The sequence below is a fragment of the Lynx rufus genome, unplaced genomic scaffold, assembly GCF_022079265.1.
Source record: "Lynx rufus isolate CCGP_SWC_20201006 ecotype Redwood Valley unplaced genomic scaffold, mLynRuf1.p SCAF_7, whole genome shotgun sequence".
Taxonomy (NCBI): Eukaryota; Metazoa; Chordata; class Mammalia; order Carnivora; family Felidae; genus Lynx; species Lynx rufus.
The window spans coordinates 122047684-122067249 of NW_025814889.1; the positions used below are offsets into that span (position 1 = coordinate 122047684).

General features: G+C 37.8%; 1 protein-coding gene across 1 annotated transcript in view; it reads left to right on the forward strand.

The window, feature by feature from the left end:
• The window catches only part of MYBPC1 (myosin binding protein C1), a 146968-nt gene extending 127636 nt beyond the window's left edge, over positions 1–19332 (forward strand). The window contains exons 24-31 of the mRNA XM_047066402.1: positions 1036–1124; positions 4040–4235; positions 6245–6384; positions 9318–9477; positions 10856–10992; positions 12840–13026; positions 14745–14803; positions 17402–19332. Of these exons, the coding sequence (XP_046922358.1) occupies positions 1036–1124; positions 4040–4235; positions 6245–6384; positions 9318–9477; positions 10856–10992; positions 12840–13026; positions 14745–14803; positions 17402–17452 (1019 nt within the window). The 3' untranslated portion in view covers positions 17453–19332. The remainder of the gene's footprint in view (positions 1–1035; positions 1125–4039; positions 4236–6244; positions 6385–9317; positions 9478–10855; positions 10993–12839; positions 13027–14744; positions 14804–17401) is intronic.
• The last annotated feature ends 234 nt before the right edge of the window (positions 19333–19566 follow it).

The following is a 19566-nucleotide window of genomic DNA, read 5'->3' on the forward strand; positions in this document are numbered from 1 at the left end:
CTCCTATCCTCCTGTTTCTTTATCATAAAGTAAAATAGTACCTATCCTACAAGGTGGCCTTGAGGTTTAAATTAGTCCCTTCATCAAAAGTGTTTAGTCCAGTGTCTGCCACATAATAAGCCCTCAAGTGCTGACACCTGTCTCATCCCTGTGAACCTATGAGCCTTTGACTTCCTGCTTCTGATGGGTTTGCAACAACATGCTCTAGTATCTTTATGGTGTTTAATTAATGAACATTAATACATAGTGGGCTAGGGCCACCTATTATGTACCTCGTAGCCACATGGGGAGAAAGTTACTATCCAATTCCAACAGAATTACCTAAATAACAAGTGCTAGGTACTAAAACTTTGTTATATTTTTTTTCTGGTGAGAAAAGGTGGGCACTCCTATCAGCTAATGTGGTGCCTATGGATCTTTTGTGGAATGTTCATTGCAGAATGCATTTGCTGTCAGAAACTGAAAAATATATATAAAATCCTAAGAGAAAACTTGGTGTTTTTCTATAAAGTTGTTTTAGACTTATAATGACTGTAAAAATAGGAAGTTGCTATAAAATCAAGGATGTCAAGGATAAGTTCTGTTGAGCCAGACTGTGAAAATATCTCTGCTTGAAGAAAGCATTTAGAACTAAAATTACCATACATAATCTTTTTTTTTTTTAATTTTTTTTTCAACGTTTATTTATTTTTTTGGGGACAGAGAGAGACAGAGCATGAACGGGGGAGGGGCAGAGAGAGAGGGAGACACAGAATCGGAAACAGGCTCCAGGCTCCGAGCCATCAGCCCAGAGCCCGACACGGGGCTCGAACTCACGGACCGCGAGATCGTGACCTGGCTGAAGTCGGACGCCCAACCGACTGCGCCACCCAGGCGCCCCTACCATACATAATCTTTTAATGGCACATCTAAGATTTTACTGTAGAGACATCAGCACAAGAATATCCCAGTGACTCTCATGCCAGCATGCTTATGTAAGCCTATTTCCAGTGTACTCTACTGATCACAAAATTATGCTGTTCTGCCCTCACTCAGAGCCTCCGAAGATTCGCATCCCAAGGCACCTGAAGCAAACCTATATCCGCAGAGTTGGAGAAGCTGTCAATCTGGTTATACCTTTCCAGGTAATAATTCAGGGGCACTTATTTTCTCTTTCCAGTGCTGGGGTGTTTAAGAAGCAGAGACAGGTACTCTAGCACTTAAATTCATCATGACCCAGGACTTCCTCAGAGGGAAAGTAGATAAATAATGCAAGAGATCTGGGGAGTGATTAAACAATCTCGTGCTTGTTGAGAAATCTATCAAACTGATAGATTTTCATTCTGCATGAGATAAATGACACCTAGCTTGGACTCGTCTGAAGACAGGGACTACAGTGGGGCAGAGAGGAAACACCAAGGAGATAGCAAAACAAGAAATGCTTGAAGATTCTTTCTGGTCCTATATATCCGTAAAACTAGTCTTCATTTTAAGTGAAGCTCTCGGAGTAATATTCAGGAAAACATCATGTGCTTACTTCCCATGATTACCCGAAACCAAAGGAAGAGGGATAACTGAATGTTGAAATCTTGATGCCACTAACTGAAAGATGTAAACACTGTTAAATCATGGCTCCAGCAAAAGATTCTATTGTTTACAAGATTGACCAAGCCTCACCTATAATAATCAGTTTTGGTCTCATAAACACACACACACACACACACACACACACACACACACATACACTGTACCACCACCCCATTACTTGTCTGACTCCTTTTAGACCCCTAGACAGCACTATTCAATGGAACTTTCTGTGATGGTGGAAATATTTCACAGGTTCAATGTCTAATATGGTAGCCACGAGCCAAATGTGGCCATTGAACACTTGAAATGTGAAACTTGGAACCAGTGCAACTGGGAAGATTAATTTTTAGTTTTCCTTAATTTTAATTTGCTTTAGTTTAAACAGCCATGTAGTTGTTACATCAGACAGCAAGACTTTAGAATTAGAATTTAGGTCTCTGCACACATTTGAACACACACACAGCTCATTCAGACCCGGGCTCCCATGACAAGCAAGCTAAAAGACAGCCAATTCCAGCACCAGCACCTGGGGCCTGCAGCTTGAAGAAGTGATTACCTTCTACATAAAGTGTGCGAAATCAAAATGAAAGCCAAGGAGGACATGAGTATAAACAGGGCAGGGGAGGAAGGAGGTGGCTTGACAAGTTTCCTCCCACTTCTCTCCCCACACAGCCTCAAATAAAACCAGGAGTTGGCACTAGGCAGGCACGTGGGCTGGAGTGGGGCTGCTGAATCTGGGCTGCAAAATTTCCAGTTTTTGTACCATGTCTACTGCTAATGCTAATCCCAATTCCCACATCTTGGGAGTCTGTGTGTCTAACTTCTGGCTGGGTCTGGGGGGAGGAAAGACCATGAGAACAGGGACCTCACAGGTATGGCATCCCAGAGGCTGCTCAGCTGCCAGGAAGGGGGCAATGAGACCATTGTGTCATGTTCATCTATTTGCGGAACCTCAAGAGTTCTCATGAACATCTCGTTTGATCCTAAGAAATACCTTGTGAGGCAAGAAGGGCAGATTTCCTTACCACCACTTGACAGGAGAAGAAACTGATGTTCAGAGAAGTTAGGTGACTTGCCCAAGGTCACACAAGTAAATGGCACTTTCAAGAGCAGAGTCCATGTCTGTGGACACTTCCTCCAGTGCCTTTTTTTTTTTCCACTGCATATATTATCGGAAAACTCTGGTTTTTGTTTCCCCAGTAGTGAAAGCAAATTGTACATTTACAGAAGTGAAACCTGGAACTGTTTTTCCTTATCTTTAACAGTATTGTTCTCCACTTCCCACGTGTAAGTCTAAGCACCCCAACCATTCTTCAAGCTCTGTAGGCAGGGGTTTGATGTGGGTCTCTCACATTTTTTATCATAACCTATCCACAAGCCATGTTAGGAGCCCAAAGGAAGGCTATGCCTTACCTGACTGAATTAATCTTCGGTTCCTGTCTGCAGGGTGAGCCTGGATCTTTGGAAATCCTAGGAAGTTCCTTTGTAATATAAACCAAAACATGTATTCTTGAATTAGATTATAATCCCCCAAAACTTGCTGTTAAAGCATAGTTTCGGCAGCTAGAAAGAGCAGAGAGAGAATTGTAGACAAGTCTGAAATGAGTGGTATGATGCTGTGGAAATAATATCATGTACATTTAGATAATAATAAAGCACGTATGTAGTGTACAGAAGCTTTAGGAACTTCAGTCTTGGGGCACCTGGGTGGCTCAGTCAGTTAAGCGTCCAACTTGGGCTCAGGTCATGATCTCACAGGTCGTGAGTTCAAGCCCCGCATCAGGCTCTGTGCTGACAGCTCAGAGCCTGGAGCCTGCTTCAGATTCTGTGTCTCCCTTTCTCTGCACCTCCCTTGCTTGTGCTTTCTCTCGGTCAAAAACAAATAAACATTAAAAAAGAAATTGGAAAAAAATAATACTAAAAGAACTTCAGTCTTTATAACTATTCTGTGAGATAGGTACTGTCATTGTTCTCATTTTACAGTTTGGGAAATTGAGGCAGAGAGAGTTTAAATAACTTGCCCAAGGTCACACAGCTATTAAGAGGTAGAGTCAGCATCCAAATACAGATTCCAGGGCCCATGTTCTTAACCATTATGCTATGTTATACAGGCTTTGGAGCTAGAGAGACCTGGCGGTAAGACCTGGTTCCAGCACTTAACTTAAGTCACAAGGCCTTAGGCAAGTCACTTAATTCCTTTATCCAAAAAGTGAGGATAATGACATTTATTATCTTGATGGGAAGATGAAAGGAAATAGTAAACCTCATGTACCTAATGTAGTGCCTTGCACACAGAATGCAGCCAACAGGCAATGCGAGTATTACTGTTTCTGCCATAGTCGCTGACCACCAGGCTGTCTCCAACCTTGCCGAAAATGGGATCAGCAACTGTCATTTTTTGTAACACTGAAAAAAAAATCTTGAAACCATCTGTTTTCCCTCCCCCTCTACTTTTTCCTGTCTTTCTCTTTAGGGAAAACCAAGACCAGAATTAACTTGGAAGAAAGATGGTGCAGAAATTGATAAGAATCAAATAAACATTCGCAACTCTGAGACTGATACAATCATATTTATCAGAAAAGCAGAAAGGAGCCACTCTGGGAAATATGATCTGCAAGTCAAAGTGGAAAAATTTGTGGAAACGGCTTCAATCGATATCCAGATCGTTGGTAGGTTTGGAAGAATGTTCTATCAAAGCAATATTTGTACTCATTGTCCTTGTCATTAAGGCAAGAGTAAGAATTTGTGTTAGAGTGGCTTTCCATAAAATTCTTTTTTTAGAATTAAAATCACATTGGTAAAATTTGTATTTCAAAATACCTTTTTTCTTACTAGAAAAACTAATCATGGAGACTTAGGGCATATATGTTAAAGAAAATTAATATATGTACTTTTTAGTGCAAACCATCTGTACCGCTTCATAATCCAGTTCTCTCTTATTCTGTTTCTCAACTCCTTGATGATGAAACTATTTCCTGTTTTGAATTCTGGCATAAAAGACAAAGCAGATTCTGAACATAGTTTAACATGTTTCTTACCACACCTAAATTTTTCAACTAATACAGTTTTAATGGAGAGGGAAGAGTTTTTTTAAATGTAAGGAAGATGTACCTAAATAGTTAAACACCTAATTGGTTATTCCTACAGGGCTAGATACTCACTCTCCTGTCCAAATAAATGAATAAATAAGTGTAGGTCTTACTTCTGTCCAGAGTTAGGGTAATAGAGGGAGGATCTCTCACAGATAGGCCCCTCTCACTTGAACTGTTCTGTAATTTTTGCAATGCGAAGAAATGCATTTAAGAGCATAGCTACAGAAGCCTTGTTTCCAGTCCAGTCATTTTTATTATTATATTTCAGCAAATTTGCTGAAACTAGGAGTTTTCTCACTAAAGGAGAAACTTCCTGTTGGCTGAAATTTCACACCCTTTAAGCTAAGTACTGTCTTCCTACTGGCTAACCGTTCTTGATTTCTGTTAAGTTGAGGGGAGTGCTGAGGCTACCCTGTGCCCTTGGATCTGGCTGGGCTCCATTCTAATGGGAACCCCCATGGAAGCCCCCACTCTAATGGGAGCCTCCAGGTCTGGAAGAGCACCTTCCCTCTGAAACACACAGAAGGACTTCTCTTTTCCACTTTGCCATGTAGTTACTTTAACAGGTAGTTCTAAGTGCCCAGGACATTGCTTGCACACTCAAAGTGTTCAATAAATAATGATTATTATTCTAGTTATTTTATTGGTTCCAAATTTAACATTGGCAGAGAGATAAAATAAGTTTTCTTCATGCACGTTAAAGGCACCTTTTGGGTACAGCAGAGGAACCCACTCACAGGCTGTGGCCTCCGTGCCGCGCACCAAAAGGCAGAGCTGCTTGGCCCAGATGGGCTCTAAGATTTGGAGCCCAGGGTCAGCTTACATTTCCCATTAGGCAGTGTAGCCTTGTGATTCATTGCCAGTAGCCTGCTCTTGGAGTGAAGGTTGATGAGGTTTGAAATTTCATTTAAATTTTCCTTTCAAAATCCTTGTCTTTCCATGAAGATAACAGTCAAGAGTTTCCAGATGAGCTTAGCTGGAGTGCATTCCACTCTCTTAAAGTTTAAGAATGGTGAAAGAAATGTGGGTAGAAATGCAGGGAAGGAAGGGCATTTTAAAATATCTTCCTACAATGAAGTACAGCAGTCCTGTTTATTGATGGAGACAGGTTCCCAGACGTCTGAAACTGTGAGTAGTACCAAACCCTATATATGCTGTTTTGTCCTACGTACATACCTACGTACATACCTATGATAAAATTCAATTTATAAATTAGGCACAGTAAGAGATTAACAAGAGTAACTAACAATAAAACAGAACAAGTACAACCATGTACCATAATAAAAGTTAATCTCTCTCACAAAATATCTCACTGTACTGTACTCACCCTTCTTCTGATGATGTGAGATGATAAAATGCCTACATGGCGACATGAAGTAAGGTGAATGATGCAGGCGTTGTGACGTAGCATTAGGTTACCACTGACTTTCTGACACTATATCAGAAGGAGGAGCATCTGCTTCCGGATCTTGGTTGCCTGGGGTAATGGAAACCTCTGAAAGCAAAACAGCCATTAAGGTGGGGGACCACTGCATATGTTGGGAGGGAAAATGACCTCATAATGATGTCATGAATTCGTCCTCTAGACCGTCCAGGTCCACCTCAACTGGTGAAGATTGAGGATGTCTGGGGAGAGAATGTTGCTCTATCATGGATACCACCAAAGGATGATGGAAATGCAGCCATCACAGGGTACACGATCCAGAAAGCTGATAAGAAGAGCATGGTAAGGTCTGGCCATCTCTGGTTCAGCAGCAGCAAAATCGCATTTCATCAAAAGTAAAGGGGGGCAGGGCACGAGGTCCTCTTAAGGACATGAATATTTACTTTGCTTGGTTATCATGAGGCTAAAACAGTATAAAGCAGCTGACATAGTGCTCAATGGAATTCAATAAATTCATTTGTTCAACAAATATTTAGTCACTCTGGATTCTGACTCAGATTTATATCCATGCAACTCTTTCTCCTTGTAAAATAAATGTTGGATAACATGTATAGAAAGAGACCAGTTAGAAAAGAAAGATTCTGAAGAGAACAGCAAGTGCAAAGTTCCTGAAGAGGGAAGGAGCTTATTAGTGTGTTCAAGAGGCAACCTAGTCGGAGTACGATTTATTATTACCTGTATTTAATAGATGAGGAAACTGAGGCTCAGAAAGGATAAATGACTTGCTCGAGATCACCATTTTAAATGTTAAAGTCTAGGTGCTCCTGCATCAGAATCCATCCTCTACACCGTACTACTGCCCTACCTGTATGTGAATGAATGAATAAATGAATATTTGGGCACACAATGGCATCGAGCCCCTCTTCCTTCTCATAGGAAGAGTGAAATATCATACTTAATGATATTGACAGGAAGTCTTCAGGCATTTACACTAGTAGATGTCAGTAAGAACTTGTCTTCTTGGATAGCCAATCAAGTCCAGGTGAACCTGGACGGACTTTCTCACTGTTGACTGAGTTCTAACTGGTGACAGAGACTGATCCCCAACCTCTGCATCCCTGTGTTTCTGTCTGTCCAGTGTAACTCCCAGGAGATACCACACCATTGTCTCATTGTGGCTACAGATGCTACTCCTCACTTAAATTCCTGTTGTCATTCATAACTTCATAGGCATTTTTTTCATTATGTGTGCCAACACATTAATTTATTCTTCATTCACTATATGTTGAGCACTGTTCTAGCTACTGGATCAGGGGGAAAAAAAAGGAGCACTCACAATCTAGGCAAGAAGAAAAACATCGTAAAACCAAATGACAAAGCAATACAATAAATGCTGGAATAAATTTTGGAATAAAGTGCTCTGGGAATAAAGGAAGTCATAACTACATTTGCCTGGTGTCCTAAAAATATTCAAAATATGGACCACCCGGGTGGCTCAGTCAGTTAAGTGTCCAATACCTGATCTCATCTCAGGTCTTGATCTCAAGGATGTGAGTTCAAGCCACTTTGTGTTGGGCTCTTACTCTGGGCATGGAGCCTACTTAAAAAATATATATCTAAAATACTGAGATAATGATGGCCCCTAAAAATTCTAAGAAAAATCCTTTTCCTTTATGCACTTTTTATCAGAAAATGTATTTTCTTGGGGCACCTGAAAGCATGTGGCTCAGCTGGTTAAGCGTCCAACTCTTGATTTCAGCTCAGGTCATGATCTCATGATTCATGGGTTCAACCCCAAGTCCGGCTCTGACAGGGCAGAACCTGCTGGTGATTCTTTCTCTCTCTCTCTCTCTCTCTCTCTCTTTCTGCCCTTCCCCCATGCTCTCTCTCTCTCTTTCTCTTTCTCTCTCTCAATATAAATAAAAATAAAATTTAAAAACATCTAAAAAATGTATTTTCTCAATTAGTGGTACTAAACATCTGTGGTTCTCTACTGGTTGCAAGATAAACTTTGAGACTACTCTATTTCTTGGTATGGTGAGGAAAAATTGAAAAGAAAATTACTTGTTTTAGCTTCTCATTCATTCATTCATTCATTCATTCATTCATTCGGGTAGTCAATAAACATTTATTTTGTGTATAGTACCTACTATGTGCCAGGTATTATAATAGGCACTGGAGATACAGGGGTAAGAAGAAAAGTTGTGTTTTCTTCTCATCGTGCTGTGTCCATTTCAGTGGAGGAGGTAGACAGGAAACAAGTAAAACAGTAAATATATAATGTAATTTAAGGTAGCAAGTGCTGCAAAGAAAACTTAGCCAGGTTAAGGTGAGAGAGTATAACCAGCACAGAATGGTGGGAGGGTGAACAGTCAGGGAAGAGGTTTAATATCTGAGCAAAGACCCAGAAGAACCTACTTTAATATTAGGCAAACTTATTGGGTGATATTAATTTTTCTCTAGTGATTTAGCATCATCTCTTCTTCAGAATAGATGTTTGCACAAAAATCCTTTTTTAATGTTTTTTTTTCAAATTTATTCTTGAGAGAAAGAGAGAGCGGGGGAGTGGCAGAGAGAGAGGGGGCCAGAGAATCCAAAGTGGGCTCTGCACTGACAGCAGACAACCTGATTTAGGGCTCGAACTCACAAACCGCAAGATCGTGACCTGAGCCAAAGTTGGATGCTTAACTGACTGAGCCACCCAGGCGCCCCTGTTTACACTAAAATTCTAAAATCAGATGTTGTTATACAAAAGATAGGTGACAGACACTGTACACTTAGGAAGAAAATATAAAGGTAGGAGTTGACATCTAGGGTATATGAATCTAATGTGTAAATGAAGATTAAACTATAGGGGTGCCTAGGTGGCTCAGTCGGTTAAACATCTGACTCTTGCTTTCAGCTCAGGTCATGATCTCATGGTTCGTGAGTTCAAGGTCCCTCATCGGGCTCTGTGCTGATAGTGTGGAACGTGCTTGGGATTCTCTGTCTCCCTCTCTCGCTGCCCTTACCTGACTCACGCTCTCTCTCTCTCTCTCTCAAAAAAAAATAAATAAAGATTTAAAAAAATATTAAATTATACATAATCAAGTATAAGTATATTATAAAATGTTAAACAAATTAAATGTACGTTGTTAGTACTCTCAATATAAAAATCAGTGCTATTTTTCTCATAGTTAATAAAACATCCCCACTGTTTATTCTAATCAACAGTTGGAATAGTTGTGTGTTTTTAGATGATTTTTCTCAAAAAAAAAATTTTTTTTTTCCTTTAGGAATGGTTCACTGTCATTGAGCATTATCACCGAACCAATGCTACCATTACTGAACTGGTCATAGGAAATGAATATTATTTCCGGGTCTTTGCTGAGAACATGTGTGGCCTCAGTGAGGATGCAACAATGACTAAGGAGAGTGCTGTGATCGCCAAGGATGGTGAGTTAGCAGTGGACTCATATAAGGAGGTTCTGGACTCAATTCCAGTATGTGGGGGTGTGAGGGGTTTCCTTTTGTTTTTGTTTTGTTTTGTTTTGTTTTGTTTTGTTTTGTTTTATAGAGGCTTCCCTACCACGATTAAATCCAATCTCCAGCCCCTCTCCCTTCCCTGGAGGTCTGGGGATGGGACTGAAAGTTTGAAACCACTAATCACAGCTGGCAACAAGTCCCCATCCTTCAGTCCAAAGGTCACCTCATTAATTTAACAAAAGACCCTTTTATAACTTTCCTCCCTTAGGAAATTTCAAGGGTTTTAGGAGCTCTGTGACAGAAATGGGGCCAGAAGACCAAATATTTACAGTGAAGTCTTGAATTGCGAGTGTTCCGCAAGACACGAACATTTCTAATGTATTTTTATGAGATAAACGAGTTGTCTTGCAGTGCTAGTAGTATGTGATGCCGGTCATCACGTGATCATAACTAAGCCAATGTTTCCTGAAATTCACTTTGATATACCAGTGCTTTGGATTACAAGCATGTTTCCGGAATGAATTATGCTTGCAAACCAAGGTTTTAATGTATTTCTTATTATAAATCACAATATTACAACTGGACATCTGGAAACCCCAGTTTTCAATGACTAGATGTTCTCAAGAACACTGGCTATAGAGATGTGGTGAAAGGGAATTCAGAAACTGATAAACACACATTTTTAAATTGTGGTAAAAATGTTTGAGTAAAATGTTGATTTTACCAGTAAAAATTTTTATTTTTATTTATTTTTTAACTGTTTATTTATGTATTTTGAGAGGGGGTGGGCAGAGAGAGGGAGAGAGGGCATCCCAAGCGGTCTCCACTCTGTCAGCACAGTGCCCAACGTGGGGCTCAATCTCACAAACTGAGATTATGACCTAAGCTAAAATCAAGAATCAGAGGCTTAACTGATTGAACAACCCAGGGTGCCCCTTGTTTTTATTTTTAATATCGCATTTTTTAAAAAATATAAACTTTCTGACTTCTTTCCAACTTCTGGGCTGTGGGTCTGGATGGCTAAAATCAGAGATAGGAATTTCATTTCCTCATAAACCACTGTCCTTAAAGTCCTCATTGCTCATTGCCTTTACATTAAAATATACTGTTGATCAAAATAGTCAGATACCAGATTCTTCTCAGTATTTCTTTCAGACTCAGATGACCATACTGACTTTGTGTCCCAGTGCGATTGTCTGTTTGTACACTTCAGAATGAATGTTGTGTGGAATTCACCCATATTTTTACATGTTTTTATAAGCTCAGGGGAGTTTTAACCATGAATAAAGTATGCCAAGAATGACATATTCTCAGGCCAATTTGTGTTTTTCTAATGCTTGTTTTTAAGGTAAAATCTACAAAAATCCAGTGTATGAAGATTTTGATTTCACGGAGGCACCCATGTTTACTCAGCCTTTGGTTAACACCTATGCTGTGGCTGGTTACAATGCCACCCTGAACTGCAGTGTGAGAGGAAATCCTAAGGTACCAGTTTTTCAATCACATTAGTTAAATTTAAGAATTAGTCCCAAATTCCCCTTTGTTTTAAAAATGTTTTTTAACATTTTTATTTATTTTTGAGAGACTGAGCATGAACGGGAGAGGGGCAGAGAGAGAGGGAGACACAGAATCCAAAGCAGGCTCCAGGTTCTCAGCTGTCAGCACAGAGCCTGATGCGGGGCTCAAACCCACAAACCATGAGATCATGACCTGAGCTGAAGTCGGACGCTTAACTGACTGAGCCACCCAGGCGCCCCCAAATCCCCTTTTTGTTTTATGTTAGACACATTATAATTGCAAATAACAATATAAGTTGTGCTATTGTATCTTTTTCTGGGATAGGGAGGAGAGTGCAGCATTGTGGTGTTGGTGGATAATTAGGTCCACTATTTAAATACAGTAGTAAAAAAATGCTTATATTTCTTTACTAAATAAAAGATGACTATTTAGGAAAACCCAAAACACCCATTTTAAAAAATACTGAGAGGTAAGGAGATGGAAGTAATATTGTTTCACGTGAAAAATCTGGTGGTAATATTGATTCATTAAATTTTCTAAAATAGATTAAAGCAAATGATGATACTGTAATGCAAGGCAGAATATAAAATGTGCTGTCCTAGGAAGGAAGAAATCATATCTGATTGAAGAGATTTAGAAAGGTTTTAAGGTTTCTTGATGGCATTTGAAAAGAGCAACGAATTAATGAATGTTTCCCATAGAGATATTTTTTTTCCTGGTGGCACTGTGGGAAAAGTGCCCTAGAATTTGGAAACATTGCAAAGTGGTATGATTCCTGCATATACCATCAGCAGGAATAGACCAGTCAAGGGAGAAGTTACACTGAGAATGAGAGGAAGATCCTGAATTCATCTTTAGTTGGAAGTGATGTCGGTACAAGCAGGAATGACCAGGAGGGAGAGGAGAGGTCACCAGAGCTTAAGAGAAAGGCCAGAGCTGTGACTCATCCTAGGCATGAGGTTGCTATATTCCATATCTTGGAGCTGAAACTATAGAAAGGAATATCATTGAGGAAAGAGACTAGTAATCAAAAAGCCAAAGTCCAAGGGGTAAGCCTCAGTGAATGCTCCCATTTGAAAGGACGAAGAAGGATGGAGGGAGGAAGATGATGGTATGAAGGAGACAGAAAAGAAAGTCTCTAGAGTCTGAGCAAGGCAAAAGCATATAAGAGGCAGAAGAGAGAATATGGAGAGTGTACATTTACCAAAGGGAGAAGAGAATATGGGAAGGCAGGGGAGGGTCAAGGGTGATCGAATGTAATTCAGAGGCCAAGGAGAATAGAGTCAGCTTCCTGGGTGACTGGTCATTACTGATCTTGCATTATCTGAAGTGGACCCATTCCACTAGATGATGAATAGAGCTCTTTGAGGAGAGAAGAAATGGTGAGGAGGCATAAGCAGCCCCTAAAGAATTAGAAAAGAATGTCAGGAAAAGGAAGTGGGGAAAATCAGATGGTTGTGACACCTTATGAGGATTCTCTGAAAAATGCCCAGCAACATACACTCTCCAGGGTAAGTTGACATCAGGAACCTGTAGATCAAATTAGAATGCATCTGAATTCATTTGGGAAGAGAGCCCCAGAGCTGTCTTCTGAACAAGTCTGGCTTGCTTCTGACCTGCCCATTTGTTTTCTTGCCAAGCACCATGTAGAATTTAATTTGAAAGGAACAGTGCTCAAGTAGATGTGGATTCTTCTCAGATATACTTTCTTTCTAAGCCATGCTTTAAAATTTGGTCACTGGCTTTAATGGTCTATTATTTATTATGCTAAATACTGATATATTTTGACTTATTTTCTTCAATCTTAACTTCAGCCCAAAATAACCTGGATGAAAAACAAAGTTGCTATTGTGGATGACCCAAGATACAGGATGTTCAGCAACCAAGGGGTCTGTACTCTGGAGATTCGCAAGCCTAGCCCCTATGATGGAGGCACTTACTGCTGCAAAGCTGTCAATGACCTTGGGACAGTGGAGATCGAATGCAAACTGGAGGTGAAAGGTATGACATCAAAGATCTCATGTATAAACTGAAATGAAAGAAAATCATTTATTTATCGTCGTTACTGCGAAATCCAAATTACGTGCTAAAATGTTTGGGGGTGGCAGAGGAAGGGGAGAGAGAATTCTGGGACAGAAGACATTATTACATTCTGCATTCACTCTGATTTGTTTAAATAGACTTATTCTCATCTCTTGCAATTCTTGTTAACTAAATGAATATTAATGTCAGTGGAATGCTAGCATGTGTACAGCATGGTGAGGATGAGTAAAGTCAAGGGAATATGACTTTCATGATATAATCCATTTATTTAAAAAGTCTAGTGCAAAAGCTCATCTAATGAAGCTACAATTAAGGAATTTACACTATTTTTAATTAGTTTACTATTTTGTGAAACTTCTAATATATATATGGGTAAGTTTGCTAATTTAGCATTTAATATTGCACATAGAGAATATAGCATATCCATATTATTGTATTATAATCAGTTGCTTTTAAAATCTCATTAAAAATTTTCCATTTATAGGTATGTATTTCATTTATACTAGTTTTTAGAAATGCTGCAACTAATGTAAACCAAGAAACATATAAGGATTTATGTGGTAGAAAAGTCTCAGAATAACCTGTCATCTTAATCAATTTTTATAGTAATTGGGTGTAATTTTTATACTGGAGTTTTTTTCTTGACAATCAAATGATACTTTGGGATACCATGAAAACTATAGCTGTCAGAGTCTCTGTTATGAGATAATGGGTGACATGATCCTAATGTCTTTTCTCTTTTTCTTATTATGTTATATTGCTTTTCTGTGATAACCAAAATCTTTATTTTTTCTACCTCTCTGTAATGAAGAAATTATGATTCAAAAGTCAGAAATATAACTTTGTAAATATCTATTTTAGAAAAAATAGTAAATACTTAAGGTATTAATATTAAAAAAGAGGTTTTAGTCTTAAATCTAGTACAAATAAACACACTTCTTGAAAAAATTTTTTCATAACTTAAAAAAAGTATTCTTTCTGCTATGATTTCTGTCCATTCTCAAGTAATACAGTATAGTAGATTGATAACTGAATAAGTAGAAATTTTTAAATTTTTTTCTCTCAAATATAAAACAATAATATTCTTACAAAGTGTCAAACATGACTATTGAGAAAGTGTTTACAAATTTAAGCATTATTTTTATCTGTTTATTAGTTCTAAATTCAAACTAAGTTAAAAGTTGCAAATATATCTGGTTTCTCAACCCCTAGCTTTTTTAAAGTATTGTTGGTACTTATGTCTCAATATCCAACAAAATCCAACAAAAAACTAGTACTACTTCTGCATGCTTTGAAAATAAAAGAATGTTGCTAATGGTGTAAAATGATTATTTCATAAATGGTTCAATATTTGGGATCCTCCATAGAAGCAAATAATACTATACAGATAGATGATATATCATTTATAGTAATTATATAGTAAATTATATAGTAACTGAATTTAATAATATAAAGAATGTATCCTAGTACATGAGTTCATAATAAGGCATCAACTGTGGTATATTGGTGAAAACTTTTAGTCCTAAGAGTAAACCCAAGATTGTTTATCATCAGATTGTTATCTGATAATAGGTGACTTGAATCAAGTTAAGCTGTGAAAAAAAAAAAAAAAAGAAAAAGGTAAGAATGTCAACTGAGAATAAATAAATACTGGTACAAATATTCTAATTCTACAGTGATATATCAAGGACTAAATACCCCTGGACAACCAATCTTCCTGGAGGGGCAGCAACAGGTTTTAAAAGTTCATATCCCACTGGATATTTCTACTTTCTGTTCCATTCCTCTTACATGAAATCGCACTTTGCATGTAAAGCTTGACTTTCTCATTTGCTTTTCATTGTATCTGTTAGCAGCTCATGGCATACAGTGTTTATGCCATGAACAGGAAGGCCAAATTATTCAAGGATATTAATTAATGTAGGCACTATGTTTTGTCAGAAAACTAAGTACTATACCACACATCCCCATAAATAAAGCCAAAGAGCTACATTTTAAGATGACCTCACTGGAGATATCAGATTATCAAAACTTGGGAATCAATGACATTTCTTTAATATTTTCATTTTCCAAATGAAGAGAAATATGATCTTCCTTTAAGATAATTTCTGCTGTAGTTTCCTTAGATTCATGTTGAGCATTTTTAATTTACTAAGTTGTAGGAAAAATATTCTAGACATTTTTGATGAAGAAAGGACACAAATATTTAGAATATTTGGATCCAATATTTGGAAACTTTCATATTTAAGATTTCCAGTGAAATATTTACCAATAGAATATCTATGACCTATCCATCTGTTGGACATTTTAGATATTTTCATGGAACTAAAATTATTTCATATATTTATGAACTTGAAAGAAAATTTTGGGTCCCATTACTTAAATGTATTAAACAATAAATGAGTGCTATTCTACAAGTATAATTCACCCCCATTTGGAATAATGAATTGAGAAGTTCTTTGGGATTGGGTAAACAACCTGATGTAAACTCTAATGTTGTAAATCTATGCCTGAGTTTACAATTCCCAGAGATAATGTCAGCTTGCAAAAGATGACCAAATTAGGGCTCTTTCTTTAAGGTTTTGTAGATTATACATAGAGTAGCTTTCTACCCTAAGTTTGTTTAGGCCTTGTGTTTATTTAGATCAGTCATATATAATCAGTTCAGAATACAATATTATAGAATATACTAGTTTAATATTTTTATCTACTTGATAATTTTGCCTTTTAGCATTTCAACATATATATATGTACACTAATGCTTTGTCTCTTGTCTCTGTTTTTCTTTTGTTGAAAAACACAATATATATATGTTGTAGGTTTTTTTTTTTTTTAAGCTAATGGTTTGGAAGCTTTTACCATAAATATTCACTGTACAATCAAGTTGGCTTTGCCACCTGATCAGGCAAAGTTGTTGTGCATATTAATAAATGTTTTACATATTAATTATCCTTTTGAAGTGACTGGATCCCTGCCCTTCACTCCATATGCTTCTATTTTCCTACATCTTTCACATGACTAAGGATTAATGAAATCACCTCATCATAATCATGACTATAATTTCATCCAACAAGTACTCAACTTTGGTTTTAGCACTTTATTAATGCTTACAACTTCTCTCTCTTTCTCTCTTTCCCTTAGTTGTAGCACAGTAAGGATTTTTGAATGTATATTATCATCTAAGGTAAGCTTTCATATGGTTTTGGCATATGAAGCTTATGACTGTCATAAGCCATACAAAGCCTGTGGAGTATGGCATGATTTTCATTCTGTAATCCAATGAAAATAGACTATTTAAAATCTCTAACTTTGTAGTTTTAATTTGTATTTAAGTATCTTGACATTAACAGCTAGTACTTATTCATCACAACAATCTCCTGTTGACATGAAGCAAGTTGTTGAATGCAGTAAAGCATGAATTAATGCATTTAATGTTGATGAAAATGATACCCAAGCATTCTGAACGCTTTGCATCAAGGAATGGACATGTACATAAGTGGCATCATTTCTACCAATATGTGACTTGAATTTTTTTTTTTTTTTAAAAAGGAGAATGACTTTCCCAAATTTGCATTAAAGAAGTTTTAAGAATGTTCAAATGGCATGCTGTTTTTGCCTGGACGTGAGTTTATTAGCAAGTAGTGAAGCACTTCCTTAAAGGACCATGAATTTTTATAGTTTCATGGGTTCTCTTGTGAAGGGGTACTTTTATTTTATAAATATAATTCAGACACATGGAAGGTAAGTTTGAAATAGTAGTAGGATTTTTCACGTTCAGAAGGCATTGGACACGTTTTACTATTTTTAACAAAATCTTTCCAATTTTTGCACTTTGATAGTGTATAAATAGCCAAAATTAAAGGAGTGGTTCCTTTTTTCTTCTCCACTGTGCTTGAGTTGGAGTTCTTTGTGCTAAGTTAAAAGGAACATTAACGAACAGGAAAACAGTTCTTCTCACTGATTCATAACATGGTCTACATCTACTCTGCCATTCAACCAAAAGGCTTAAATCATCTATAGAAGAATCCCAAAACCCAAAAGAGCAATAGATCCTTTCCAAAACCAGTTAGGAATTTAAACTAAGATGGAATAATAGCAGGGAACAAGAAACTGCTATGGATCTGCCGGGAACTTGCTTTTCCTTCTAGATGCCAACTGCTTTAAATTCTAAATGTACTAAATGCAGGAGATTTCCCAGTAGGACTGAATGAATCTTTGTGACTAACTGGAACATAATTAGTCACATTTCTAGGCAGCTAGTCAGGAAGTAGTATTTCAGTAATTTTTCATGTAGACGGTTTTGACTTGGCCTTTTCCTTTTTGTCCTCTCTAGGTGGTCTTTCCTTCTGCAGGCTTCTCTTGCAAGGCGTACCTCCTAACATAATTGATTCATATTTGCGAGACTTGCAATCAAGCAACCCTGAAGAATACTAAGGGCCTGGGCCCTGCCTCCCTACACTCCACTGCTTTGAAATCTGATTGCAATGAGAAAGCATTTTCTGTTTTCCACCAGCACCCAAGTGTGGTTGTTTTCTTTCCTCCTGATGTTAAAGAAAAAAAAAATGTTTGCACGGGATTGCTTAATTAAAAATTGCATACAAAATTTCATTTGAAGTCAACATTTTGCTCATGATTGTCTGTGCTTGGTCACTGTACTTTACAAAAAAAGCAAGCTAGAAAATTAGCAAAAGCTGTTGTTTCAGTTTAAAATAGTAGGCTGTAAATGCTTTCTTTTTTCCAGAATAAAATGACAGTACCATATACCACGGTCAGATCTTGAAAACCCATCTTTCTCTTGAAAAGTCACTCTTTTCTTGATCTAACAGATTTTTCTAAGCAAAACAGGGTTGTTTATTTCACACAATCCTGCTTAACACCAGTGGATCTGTACGCTTTTTCCCATTTATATTCCCTATAAGACAACTTCATAAAGTCTCTCAGACACAGTTTTCTCAACAGAAGGGAAATTGTATTCAATAAATGGTACAATAAGTTTGAAGCACTTATGATGAGATCACACAGTATTCTTTTATGTGCTTGGGGTTCTGTGCGCAAACAGAACTGAGGACAAAAGGCTGGGAGCCAGGTGCCACCAAACTCAGGCCTGACCTTCATTTGTCTCTGGCACAGCCTCCAGGCCAAATGTACCAGAGCTCCTGCCAAAACAGCTAGTCCTAGTGACAGAGAGTTACTGCAGACGACAGAGCGGTTATAGATTTAGAGATTGCTGATGGCATCCATTCAGACTAATGAAGACCATCAAAATCCTAGAAGCTGAGAAACATTTGCAGGAGCGCATCATCTTTTCAGCGCTTCCTTTGACTCTTCCTGCTGTTCTAGAGAAAGTTTCAGTTAAGGGAGTGAAGGGTAAGTAAGCCACCTCACCACTACTGTTTATTCCCTCGCCGCCCCCCATTTCTTTTCTTCTTTTTGGTCTTTTGTCCTAGGAGATAAATACATTGTGACCTGTAGGTGGGCCCATAGGATCCTGGGACAACATTTTAAAATATCTGCCCTGCTTTCTTTCCAGGTTAGAGCTGGGAGGTATGGGGGAGATCACACTCCTGGGCTGACGTGGGTCTCATCAAGGGAAGGAGTGGTGTATTCAGATAGCTGCAGTACCTTTGGGAACAGCAAGAGAAAACTTGGGTTCTTGTCCAAACTATAATGGCTGCCTCTTCTGTTCTGATGAGTTGGTGATCCTGCCTTATCGGTTGTGAAGAATACTGGCTACTACCCCATATCCTTAATCATTGTGAAGCAGTAATGTGAGCAACCCCTATGTAAATACCCATTTTAATCAGAAAATATATTTACACATTATCGACTAAGATATTTTATGTAAAAGAAACCTGGCATCTCTGTAACGTCAAGAAGATCATATCCTTATGTGCGAACCCAATAAACAACTGTCTGGCAAAACTAATTGGTGTGGGCCCCTGCAGCCCAGCTGCTTGGTCTGAACTCCAGGACAGCAACTAAACTGGTTGCCTAATTCACTCATTGACTGATTTTGCCAAGTCAGGGTCAAGTTTGTTAGGCTTTGTATAAACATTGCCTAAAAGTGACTGTAAAGTATCCTTACAAAATATTGGTTCCCAGTCATGACTCATGCTCTCAAATATATTTTGTACTAGATAATGTTATTTTTCTACATATGACCTCTTTAAGGGTACTCATGCACCACAAAATTCCAAAAAGGAAGAAAAAGTCTATTTTGAAATGACAAAGAGCAAAAAATGTCAGAAGCTGTCATTGCTATTACCTTTCGTATAACTTTGTTCTAATTTTGTTTGAATTTGACTTTATTAAAGAAAAATTATATGTCACAGGAACTTACCAAGAATTCTTTTTGGAAACTAAACATTTATTAAATGTTGTAAAGGATCATATTTATTTACTTACTTTAGAAGAAAGCTTAATGAATGTTTCATCTAAATTAATACAGAAATAGGAGAAAAACCCACTAGTTCCAAGAAACATTGGAACAAGGTAATA